Source organism: Rattus norvegicus, chromosome 15 (genome assembly GCF_036323735.1).
Source record: "Rattus norvegicus strain BN/NHsdMcwi chromosome 15, GRCr8, whole genome shotgun sequence".
NCBI classification, from domain to species: domain Eukaryota; kingdom Metazoa; phylum Chordata; class Mammalia; order Rodentia; family Muridae; genus Rattus; species Rattus norvegicus.
Genome location: NC_086033.1, coordinates 19,690,042 through 19,703,020, shown reverse-complemented (window position 1 = coordinate 19,703,020; position 12,979 = coordinate 19,690,042). Strand labels below are relative to the sequence as shown.

General features: G+C 43.2%; 1 protein-coding gene across 1 annotated transcript; it reads left to right on the top strand.

Moving 5' to 3' along the window:
• The first annotated feature begins 6,521 nt into the window (after positions 1-6,521).
• Positions 6,522-9,019, top strand: Ube2g1l1 (ubiquitin-conjugating enzyme E2G 1 like 1). Its single transcript, XM_039094064.2, has 2 exons — positions 6,522-6,527; positions 8,443-9,019. The coding sequence occupies exons 1-2, from the start codon at positions 6,522-6,524 to the stop codon at positions 8,986-8,988; spliced, it is 552 nt and encodes a 183-aa protein (XP_038949992.1). The 3' UTR covers positions 8,989-9,019.
• The last annotated feature ends 3,960 nt before the right edge of the window (positions 9,020-12,979 follow it).

The following is a 12,979-nucleotide window of genomic DNA, read 5'->3' as shown; positions in this document are numbered from 1 at the left end:
AAGCTACTGGTATCCTCCTGCCTCTGGCTCTCCTGTGCTGGGATTGTCAGGGCACACTGCCCACCTGGCTTTTTTGCATGGCTTCTTTAGCATGAAATTCCAGTCCTCATGCATGCACTGCAAGCCCTTCACTCAATGAGTCGTGTGTGTGTGTGTGTGTGTGTGTGTGTGTGTGTGTGTGCGCGCGCGCGCGTGCATGCTTATCTATACACACACACACACACATATACTTGTCCTATGAAATCTCAGTTTTTAAAATCAGAGAATTTTGATTATCTGAGAGAACTTAATAGCAGTCCTATTATAAAAGAGATTAGTAATTACTAATATAATTTTAGGAATTCTTATAGGATCATCATGAAGTATTAAGAAGTCATCTATTTGTCTAGATAGCATGACTACAAATAGTACATCTTTGTAGTTCTGCAGAAATCTGCTCAAAAAGTTGAGCTAATCCCTAGTGATTGTTATATATATTTAATAATGGCTGGAAAGCATATTAACAGCAAGAATCTTTCCCCAGATGTAATCTCCTCAGCCTTGCCTAAAGAAGTGAACCCATCATAACTTTTCAGTCCTTGGCGGAAACATCTCAGGAAGATCACCTGCTAGTGTCAGCTTCTCCTAGATGGCTCCTGGCACCAAACCTTCCTTTTAAAGTTTATTTCTCTCATACATTGTATCACAGCAATGACATCTCACTAGTATAAATAATCAGATATCAATGTGGCAAGGCAGAACATACCTAGTAACCCCAAATGACACCATTGATACCTCTGGGGGTACAGATTAACCAAGTGATACTCACCATTATTCTCTCCACTTGGATTCGGGTCTGTAAAATGAATAATTTGTGGAGTCCTCAATCTGGTTTTTCAAAAAACTCAGCAAGTGTTGATTGATCTGAAAAATCAATAACATCTTTGATCTTGATATTTTGGTCATCTGAGGGTTCTGTGTAAATGTCATTATGTACAGGCAGACCATTGGATGGCAAGCTCAGGACATGCCCATGAACTTCCTGTGTGCTGTGACTCTCTAGTTGTTACACTGTCACCTGATGAACAAGTGATTCCCATATTGCTTTATTTATAGTCATCTGGATCTGATCGCAATCTATGAATCTGGGAATCACCTTCTTTGTGTTGGACGTAGGTCCCCAGAATGCCTCTGGATTATCTTGGAATTGCATCTTGTATATACATGCTTTTTAGCTGATTTAACAATATCCAGATGCCAAGTAATTCCTAGTCCCAACTGACCATGGGCATATCATTGTGTGGGAGTTCTTAGAAAATTCATTGTAGCCCTAAGCAATGCTTCTTCATAGATTATCACCAGCTGCTGGTACAATACACAGCCTTTGCCCTGTGAAGAAGAATAACCTTTACAGCAGGCTGACCGTGTGCTGTGCTGGCCACTGTGCTTTTCCTTCAGCCAATACATGCCTCTGTGTGCTTATTTGATACTCGAAAACTCTATTGGGGAAAATCTGCCTATCCAAAAATGTCAAATGAAACCTGCATGTCCTCTATAAACCTTCCTCAGGAAGGTGTAATCCAGACTGTGAAATGTAACAATACACACCGATTTTCCTTATGGAAGAACAAATTACTAACAAGAGGAGTGAGGGATTGCTGTCATCTCTGTAGAGCATTAACGTCAGCATCCCATGGGTGTGATGTGGAGTGGCTTCAATACTGTGCTGTGGAAAGAATGTGATGCTTTTCGGTATAGTCTGTCTAACTAACAGTGTGACATCAATAGAAACCTCCATCCCAGTGCATACGGAGGAGTGAGGATTCAGTCAGCTGGCTAAAGCCCCTAATAGAGGAACTCTGCTTGCCAACGTCTTGTTGTTGTACCCCTTATTGGGACAACTTGCTGGTGGGTGCCAAGGTTCAGAGCAACTCTTGTCTTTGGATATATATATATCAAGCTGATTTCTGATGCTTTCTTTCCCTTGCAATAGTTAGCCAACAGACTCATGCTTCGGATTAGTGCTGTATCCCCTGGAGTTAATTTAGGATTTGCCTCACTGGCGAGTTCACAGCTACAGGAGACTTCTTTTGCTAAGGAGGCCTTGATCCTAGAGAGTATAATGTTGTTTTCAAGTTCTCTGTGGCTTTTGTTTGTCCCCAGTTTTCTCTTGGGTGCTATCCATGAGGAAAAGGCAATCAGACCTAGAAGCACTCTTGCTGGGCCACAGGTTAGACAAAATCAGGGCCTATTTGCACATGGCAAACCAAAGTAAAGGAAGAAAACCCACTCACGATTGCATGGTTGCTGGGATTAGATGCAATGGTGGCTTACTGGCTGTGCACACTCAGTGCTCCTGCTGCAGCAGCTCTGTCTGAGGGAGCTCTCATCCTGGGCTGCGCTACATCCTCATGCTAGAGGATTTTAGACCTGGAGAAAGAGGGGACGGACCTGGTGATGGGCTGCCATGTCGACTGCAGAGTCTGAATCAGCTCTGTTCTGCTGGACAATCTAGCAACAATTTCCAGTTGAGGTCACTCCCTGTATCCCAAGGAAATAGTGTCAGAGAACATGTAGGCCTAGATTTTTTTCATAACATAAAAAATGTTAGAAACTGAATTGTGAACTACACACTATGAGGGACTAGAAAAAAGCAAACAAACATCACATCCCTCAAATAGCTTTTGGATGGGCTAAGAACATAGTGGGCAGGGGCTACAGATAGCTCGGTCAGTAAATGCTTTCCCTGTATACCTAATGAGCCATAAAGATTTGCCCATGGGGCCTTAGCCAGCTAGCTATGCATCCTTAGCAAGTTCCCAAGACTATGAAATGTAGGCTTGGTTGCCAGCACAGGACTACTGGATGGTGGTGGACCAGCATCTTATATTGATCACCGTTTCCCAGTTGCTCCATGGGGAGCAGCTTCCTCCAAAAGGAGCCCCCTTTACCACATTCTGCCTAACTTCAGGTCTAAAGCTATAAGCCCAGGCAAAGAGAAAAATCTCTATAACAAGGAGCCAAAATAAAACTTTCCTCCCTGCAGCATGGCTGTGTCAGGGATATTCTGAGTAAGGTAAGGATGACTGGTTGAAGGCCAAGTGCTTGCAAGTATTATCTCACACTGAGTCATAATGCTTGGAAGGACTACACTATATTGTACTTTCCCTTCTTGACTCATGGATGTCTGTATAGTTTCTCCTCCATGGCTGCTCTAAGGAGGACCACTACCACCCTCATGCGTCCTAGTTTCTCTGGGACACCTACTTCTTGTTCTGAAATCCCTGGATCAACAGGGATTGCAGTTCATATATCTGAAGAGTTGTTCATGGCCTCTTCATGTGGATTCCCCATTTTACATCACACCAAAGTCTGAAGGTTCACATTTCTTGCAAACCTCCTTGTGGCTGATTTTAACTCAAAGGGAATGATTTTCAAATGCAGCAGTTACAGAGCTCTAATGATAGGACATAGAGTGAGTGCTTTAAACAATGATGAGCCTAAAGGGGCTTTGGAGACGGTCCTGGTTTTGCACCTCCGCACAGCTGTGGGAATTTTCCTGGATGCAGAAGGAACTCCATCCCTCAAATAATAAAATCCATGGCCAACTCCAATGCCAATGCTAACAGCGTCAAGATTAGGCAAAGCTGGAAAGAAAACGGCAGGAGGCACTGAGGGAAACCGTCCAGGATGCTGAGAAGGAACAAGTACTCCCCTGAGCTTCCAGTGAACAGTCACCATTCACCAAGGGCAGAAAAGGCGCATAAACACTTAGGCAGTGTTTCCTGACTTTCAGGAACATGGATTTGCCACAGCAGTCTCCTTCTCTCCTCCATGTACCCTAATCCTTTGGTTTTTCTCTAATGGATTTCAATGCAGATATATAGCTTGCCTCTACAAATATTTGAAAATCTGTTTTTACAGCAGGTTTAATTCTTTTTGTGATAGGGAGCTAGGTGGTCATGTAAAATGTTGGGCTGCTGTGTTTGATGATTCATTGGATGCCAAGAGAAGTGACAGAGTTTTCTCATTAACATTGAACTTTATCACCTTTAACATGTTTCAAGAGCAATTGAACATACATATCTGTAGAAAAACAAGTGAGTGTATGCCTGCACATACACACACTCACACAGAAACTCACATATGCACAAATACTTGTATATAAGAGCACCCAGAACATAAACACCTACACAAGCATGTACTTACACATGTGTACAACATGGGCACAAACATGTTCACCCACATCTAGGGACACGCACACACACACACACACACACACACACACACACACAAAGGAGAGAGAGAGAGAGAGAGAGAGAGAGAGAGAGAGAGAGAGAGAGAGAGAGATGGGAAATATTGCTGTGTTACAATACCTTTCCTGATGAATGGATGAGGAGGTGCGGGGACCTATACCATGCACAAGGCTCTTAGACTCAACCAGGATCTGCTCCCTTGCCCTGTACTTATTTCTTCATCCATGAACATTTCCCATGCAGAGTCTCACTGATCTACAGGTAAGTTACAGCCTCTGCACAGCTAGGGGGGCCACATACGAACAAATTCCTGCAGTAAGAAATATTTTATGTGCCTGGCCCTTTAAATGACCCTATGCTCTTCAGTGACAGTTGGCTCTTGGGCTTCTGGGTACAGGATTGAGTAGAAAGGCAACAGAGGCTGAGAGGGAGGGGGTAGTGAGAAGGGAGTGGGATGGAGTAGGAGGAGAAGTAGTGTTCAGGAGACAGAAGAGTGTGTCAGCAAAGAAGAAAGAAGACATTAAGCAGGGCTAGAAAAGAGTAGATATTTTAAAGGGTGAGACTAAGGAACAGTTAAAGATGAAGTGGGTTAGCAGTGAGAAGAGAGTTGGTCACAGTTTATTCAGGAGAAGCTGGGCAGAGGCAGAGAAGATAGTGTTAGGAGACAGACAAAAGGACAACCCATGAAAAACCCACAAATGAAGTACTTATATAAGTTTATAGAGCAAAGAATTATTAAACAAAAAGGGAAAAATTTAAACCACGGGAAAATTGGGCAGCCAATGTGGAGTCTGTTTGAAGGAAGAAAAACAAAACAGAAACAAAACCCACCATACATTAAAAGACATTTGGCCACCTTTGTGACTAGGCAGAATGGGAAGCTTTATTTCAAGTAGGATCAAGGAACAGAAAAGAAGGGATGGGTATTTTGATTGAAAAAGCTGACAGTGTATTTGCAGAAGCTGTTGTTGGAATACACCCCCCATGGTGTTTAGCCATCCCCCACCACGCCCTATTTTTCCTTGTTTTGACCTAATTGGTTTAAAAGAATGTTAAAACACTGGCTAACCAACTGGAAACAATACTGATGGAAATAGAGAAACTTGGTAATAAATAAGAGACCTTCAAGAAAAGGGAGGACAAATACATTCATTTCCAGTGACTGATTCAGGAGGGAGTTTTCCTCACCTAGAAAAAGAGGGAAGAAATGTATCAAAGGGCAGTCATATCAAAGAAATGAAAAAGAATTGTCAAATAAGACACATTTTTTCTTCCAGAAATAAGGATAAACCCAGAGTAGTCCTTGGTCAAAATCACCAACAGCATCCCCATTCCTTACATAGCCTATGCCTGCTAATGAGGATAATCCACAAGGTCATGATGAGAGAGGTTGCATTCTATAGAAATGGGGGACCTAAAGCAGTTTAAGGAGGCAGTGATATTTTATTAGATGTACCCACCATAAGTGAAACAAACGCTACATTGGAATACTCAGACTAGATGTATTCCCTAAGAGTGGAGGGCATTGGTCACAGTTGTGCTAGAGGCTGGTCCTTAAATGGAGATGGTTGGGGTTGGGGATTTGGCTCAGTGGTAGAGCGCTTGCCTAGGAAGCGCAAGGTCCTGGGTTCGGTCCCCAGCCCCGGAAAAAAAAATGGAGATGGTTGTCATAGTGAAGAGAAGTCAGGAATTTGGAACAGCACAATAGAGCAAGAGAAATAAATTTGGTGAGGGACCAAGTTATTATGCTGATATGCAAGAACAGGTTCAATTGAAGATGCAATCATAGAACAATGTTTCTTTAAGAGCATGGGACAAAACTGACGAGCCAGAAATGAAATAAAACATCATTTACAGAAATTATCCAAGGCTCTGGGGCAGCCATCATTGATTATTTTTTTTTACAAAGATTAATCTCAGCAGTAAATAAGACTATACCATACCCCGATACAAGACAAATGTTGAGAGACACCCTAGACTTCAACACTGAAAATGTGGAGTGTAAAGGCCATAAGACCACTGAAGGAACAGGCTAAGCCCATAGATGAATGGAAAAGAACATGAATGATATTGGTTCTGACTTATACACAGCTAGTATAACAGGTCAAGCTATAACTAGAGGTCTCCCATATCAAAAGGTCTTGTTCTTTAATTTAGGGAAATAGAGACATTTGAATTAAAATTGTGACCAAAGCATCTCTAGGGCAATTGTCTTCCAAAACATCATTCAGAAAGTCCAGACTTCCAGGAGGTGCAGATGATGTAGCAAGGGCTGCCATTGGACCAATGAGCGTAGGTCCTAGATATATCCAAGGCAATTTCTTGCCTTTGGGAAACTATATGAGGTGGGGCTTTAATAGAGTTAAACTTAATAGAGACTTCGAGATGCACATGTGGGTCACATATATCCCAAACAGGACTCCATGTTGCCTTTGACTAATTCTCCTACTGGGCTCATTATGCAAAGGAAAGATAGTGTTTTAGATTGGATTTTCACAGCATACAAAGTAAAAAACTAAAGAAAATGTTTCTGACTAAATTATAAAATAAATCTACATCAATTATCATGCATAGACCCAGCACGAATCATAGCGCTTTATACTAATGCTGAGATTACTTCGTTATGGGTAATCAATGAAGACTGGCAAAGAACTCATGGAATGTTTTTGGGAGAAAGTAACCATCTAATATCCTAAAAGCAAATTCCTTTTATTTATAAAAATAACTAATTGCATTCTCTTATGTATTGTAATAGGAATGCCAATTCCTAAAGTGCCTACATTTTTTACTGATACAAATAAATTAGCAAAGTAATCCAAAGCCCATGTAATTCAGTGAGAGAGAGAGAGAGAGAGAGAGAGAGAGAGAGAGAGAGAGAGAGAGAGAGAATTGTATGAAGTTCTTACGGTTCTATTTGATTTTTCTGAACCTCTTAAAATAATTACTCTCCATATGAAGAAAGAATTATTTTGCAGACAGAAACTACTGGCAACTAAGAATTAACATTTTTATACAACTGCAATTATTAGAAACAAATTATTAAGTATGACCCATATTTGGTCTCCTACAAGCTTGCCAGGTGAAGTAGCACAAGGAAATGAGCAAATTGACCATTATTAAAACAAGTGTTAGAAGACTCAAAACATCACGAAAAATACCATATTAATGGTAACACTCAAAACTTTTTTCTGTCACTTAGCAACAAGACAAGTAAATTATAAGAAAATGTCCATCTTGTTTTTTCTAGAACCAAACTTCATTACAAGTTGTAAGTAAGCCTCAGGGTACCAAAAGAAGTGAAGTGAATCTGTTTCACTTTGCAGAATTTGAAAAAGTGAAGTTTGCACACATACCGTTGATATATGCTCAGGGTTTCGATGAGCAACTGCTTTGAGCTCTGAAAAGGCTGATTTTATAATTACACAATTATTGGAAGTAATGACTAGTATGGGGATCACCTGTACAAATTAAGAGTGACAATGATATCTCATATGTCTCTAATAAGATGTAGGAATTCTTTGCATATTTTAATATAAACCACAATACAAGTATTCTACACAAGACTACAGGACAAGTAGTTGTAGAAAGATCTAATTGCCCCTTAAAAAACGCTTATAAAGCAAAAAGGAAGAAGAAAAATTCCCAGGGATGGACTAATTAATGCTCTGTTAACTTTAAGTTTTCTGAACGTTAGAGGCTGAAAGATACTGGGTTATGGGAAAAACTTTGGAATTAAATCAGTCTATACACTATAAGGTCGTGTTATCATCAGAATGGAAGGTGGCAATGTATTGTCGTGGGGACATGGAATTGTTCGTATCCCCACAGGAAATGAGAAGCTATGGATACAATTACAACTAAGAAAACTCAAATCATCTGAAAACCTTAAACACTGGCAAAAAAAAAAAAGAGTAGAAAAGAGATCCTCCGGAGCAGCCCTGTGTGCAGTGAGGCAGTGTGGGGCCTATGGGCAGCTGAGGAGGGAAGCAGGTAAGGGAGGTACCAGTGTGCGCCCAGCAGCCCGGGTACCCTCCCCTTCGGGGCTTGAGGCACTGAGAGGAAAGCCAAACAGAGCAGACTTTCATAAGCAGCAAGGTGCTTCTCAGGTGTCCCAAGACTGGCCTCCCTAGGCTTCAGTCTCAGGGCCCGGGTTCCTCAACACACCTAGCTCCACTCACCGTCAGAGCTCGTCCCCCTCCCATCAAAGTCCTGGCTGCAGCCCTGGCTCTTGGTGGGGAGGGAGACAGAGCTGCAGTTGGCACCGCTACTGAGAAGACAGCTGGCAGAACTCAACAAAAATCCAGAGGAAGGCTTCTCAGCAGATTTAATAGACGACAATGATCTCTATGGTTGGGAAGTCCTTGTTATTTGTCCTCCAGATACACTTTATGAAGGTGGTGTTTTTAAGGCTCATCTCACTTTCCCAAAAGACTATCTCCTCTGGCCTCCTAAAATGAAATTCATTACAGAGGTTTGGCACCCAGATGTTGATAAAAATGGTGATGTTTGCATTTCTATTCTTCTCGAGCCTGGGGAGGATAAATATGATTATGAGAAGCCAGAGGAACACTGGCTGCCTATCCATCCTGTAGAAGCCATCATGATTCGTGTCATTTCTATGCTGGCAGATCCTAATGGAGACTCACCTGCACATGTAGATGCTGCGAACGAATGGAGGGAAGACAGAAATGGAGAATTTCCAAGGCAAGTCGCCCGCTGTGTAAGAAAAAGCCAAGACACTGCTTTTGAGTGATGTTTATTCGATAGCTGGTGACTTCACTGACTTCAGGGTCTCCAACTGAGAAACATGGCCCTGCTTGTCCTGCCCTCTCCCCACCCATCGCTGGACGTCTGCTGTAACAAGTTGGCAAACTCTGGCTGGAACTGGGCTGCAATAAAACGTGCCAGTCATCAATGCTGACAAGAGCCTAACACGTGCCAACGTACAGATGATTACGCATTTTGAGGTCTAATGAGCTGTTTTAACCTTCAAGAAGAACCATAAAGACCTGTGCATAGCACAGCATGATCCAGATAATATATACGCTGTTCACGAACATCCACAAACACACCTTGTACCAAATAACACTGTCTTGTAATAGAATAAGAATCTTGTAAATTCTAAAAGATTTTAGCCGGTTTCCTTTTCCCATTCATCGTTTTTATCAGTTCAAAAAGATACCTTAAAGCATGTCAGGTGAAAACCAATAAGGATTAAAAGTCTCCATATAATTTCCTCTACACCATGCAATCTTTCATGACACTCTTTCCATTTACCAATCTTTAATATTTTCTTTATTTTGGCACACTTCCCTTTCCTTCTATCTCTTCTATCTGCCAGAAAGTTCTCAAATCATTTAGTTTAAATACTGAAGTACTAGTAAATTACTTGATTTTCACGATGACTTCAGAGGTGGGGTCATCCCTGGGTGCTTTGTCCTTTTTGTACTCTGATTCACCCTTCTCTTGGATTGGATGTGGCAATAACATTTTCTGGCTGTTGAGAGCTCTTGATCCTAGTCATTATCTCCTGAGAACTTTAAAAGAAAGAAAATGTAAAGTCTGTTCTAAGTTCATCTTAGTGAAATTTATTCCAAACAATACAAAAATCCAGATTTGGTTTTATTTTTGCCATAAGTTGTCTAATGCTAAGGTTGGATGAATACAGCATGCACAGCTACAGGCTTTCTACTTCTGGGACTGCTATTAAAAATGCTATTCGTCCTATTACCCTTCTCCTTAGCCCGTACCTGTTCCTTCTTACAGCAGATTTTCCTCACCTATTGTAAAAAGAAATTGTGATGTATATTTTCATGTAATGATTTTGGAATTTTGTCATCTTATGTAGTGAGTTCTTCCAAAATATAATTTTTTCCAATTAAAAAAAAAGAGTAGAAAAGAGATCATCTCCAATCACAGCATTTCCCTGCCAGTCAGCAGAGCCTCGACAAGAAAAGTTCAGCACCTAATCACAGGCAGGCCTGTGAGGATGACTTTGGTCTCATACAAAAGACAGCCATGCTCAGTGCAGACCAACAACAGGCTAAGGAGCAGGGCAATCAGAGAGACGATGCTGAATACAGCATCCTGAAAGTCCAAATAGAGACTGAAGCAAAACTGGGGACAGGGACTTGGAAAAGGAACTCCAAAGCACAAGATGTTAGCAGATAAGATGTCCCAGAAAATAAGAAAAGTTCATGAAGAAGGATCCAAATTACAGGAAGGAGATCATCCCTGTGAGGGTCTTATGTTGTGGACTTGTTCCTGATCGATCAACAGAAAGATCACATCCGACACCAGAGAACCCTGGGAAAGACATTGGAAACAATTGAGAAGCAGCTACAAAACTGAGCACTGAGCTACAACAAAAGGGAGTAAATGCAGTGTGAAATATTTCATGTGCCTGGCCCTTTAAATGACCCTGCATTGGAAAGTGAATTGGGCTGGCAGACTGAGAGGACAGTTGGTGACAGCTTATCAAGGAGAAGCTGAACTGAGCCAGAGAAGCTGTTAGGAGACAGATAAAAGAACTCATAAAGAATACACAATGCAGCTAAGTAAGTTTATAGAGATAAAGAGTTATAAAACAAAAGCAACTTTTCCTTTTTTACAAAAAGGAACATGTTCCCAAGAGAGAGAGGCCTCCAAACAAAGCCTCTAGCAAGCTTCAAGTGGAAACATCACATCACCCCCACTAAACCTACCCTGGCTCCTGCACTGAAGGCCTTGGTAACAACAGAGGAAGACAGTGACTCATGGTCGTTACCCAGGAACTTTTCAACACATTACAGTTTCTGTGATATGAAAAGGGGCCCAAGGTCAGTCAGAAGAAGCCTGGTGAATACACTGCAGAGATTTTCCTGAAATGCAGCACTCTGCACAACTGTGAGGGAGAATCTGTCCTGAAACACAGCAATGCACCTGCTTTAGTCAGCAGCACAATGTTAGCAGAGGGATGCACTGTAGGACTCCATGCATCCTTACATCCTAAACCTCATTTTTCAAACACTGCCCAGGAGTTAGTCTTTCTACTCAGGTGGCAAAAAGGCTTTCCCTGCAGTGGTCTCCCTTTGTAAACTTTATATACTTTGTACCAATTTTGTAAACCCTCAAGGCAGGAAAATAGCCAGGCCCCTCCCTATCTGAGAAACTCCAGCATCCGTGCCTCTCCCTTGGACCTCCCTAAATGTCATAAACGTCTTCAGCCCCTCAACAGTACCCTCCTCATATTATGCTAATATTAGGTGAAACATTTGAACAAAAACCACCAATCCCTGAAATGGAAAACCCGCCAATTCCTGAACTTCGAAGAGAAACGCACTAACCTTTGACCACTAAAACTCACCAATCCCTGAACAGGAAACTTTCTAATCCATGAGCTCCCCCAAACTCAGGGCTTCAAATTCCACCATTCTTCACTCTGAAAAATCTCCACCCTAGGAAGCTCCCCTCCCGCCTCCCAGGACCCTGTATAGGTCCTGTGCCTTGCCTAATTCTTGGTGTCTGCTCCCACCTGGGAGCATAGGCAGGCACTGCTGGACTCATCCATTCACATACTGGACCCCCCAACCAACCCCTTTTCTCAGATATGCTGCCTATCATAAGATGATAAGAAGCAATGAACAGGAGACACCGCCGGAACCTGAAGGAAACAGACCGGATAAACAGTTCTCTGCACCCAAATCCCGTGGGAGGGAGAGCTAAACCTTCAGAGAGGCGGACACGCCTGGGAAACCAGAAGAGACTGCACTCTGTGCACATCCAGACGCCAGAGGAAAACACCAAACGCCATCTGGAACCCTGGTGCACGGAGGCTCCCGGAAAGAGCGGCGCAGATCTTCCCGGTTGCTGCCGCCGCGGAGAGGACTTAGGCAGTACCCCACGAGCAAACTTGAGCCTTGGAACCGCAGGTAGGACCAACTTTTCCCCTGCAAGAAACCTGCCTGGAGAACTCAGGACACACAGAGGCAAAATTCCTCTAGGACCGGGCACTTCCTGTGTTTACCGGAAGTCCCACACCCGCGGATCCCGGCCCGCAGCAGCTCTCTGCTCCCAAACCCCGTGGGAGAGAGACCTCACCGCCTGATCAGGTGGGCACTCCTGAGGCTGCAGAGCGGAGGAGACCACCAACACTGCCCACCCCTGCCCACATCCCTGGCCCAAGAGGCAACTGTATAAGGCCTCTGGGTTCCCGTAGGGGAGGGCCCAGGAGCGGCAGGATCCCTGTGCCTGAGACACCGCCGGAACCTGAAGGAAACAGACCGGACAAACAGTTCTCTGCACCCAAATCCCGTGGGAGGGAGAGCTAAACCTTCAGAGAGGCGGACACGCCTGGGAAACCAGAAGAGACTGCACTCTGTGCACATCCAGACGCCAGAGGAAAACACCAAACGCCATCTGGAACCCTGGTGCACGGAGGCTCCCGGAAAGAGCGGCGCAGATCTTCCCAGTTGCTGCCGCCGCGGAGAGGACTTAGGCAGTACCCCAGGAGCAAACTTGAGCCTTGGAACCACAGGTAGGACCTTTTCCCCTGCAAGAAACCTGCCTGGTGAACTCAAGACACAGGCCCACAGGAACAGCTGAAGACCTGTAGAGAGGAAAAACTACACGCCCGAAAGCAGAACACTCTGTCCCCATAACTGGCTGAAAGAAAAGAGGAAAACAGGTCTACAGCACTCCTGACACACAGGCTTATAGGACAGTCTAGCCACGGTCAGAAATAGCAGAACAAAGTAACACTAGAG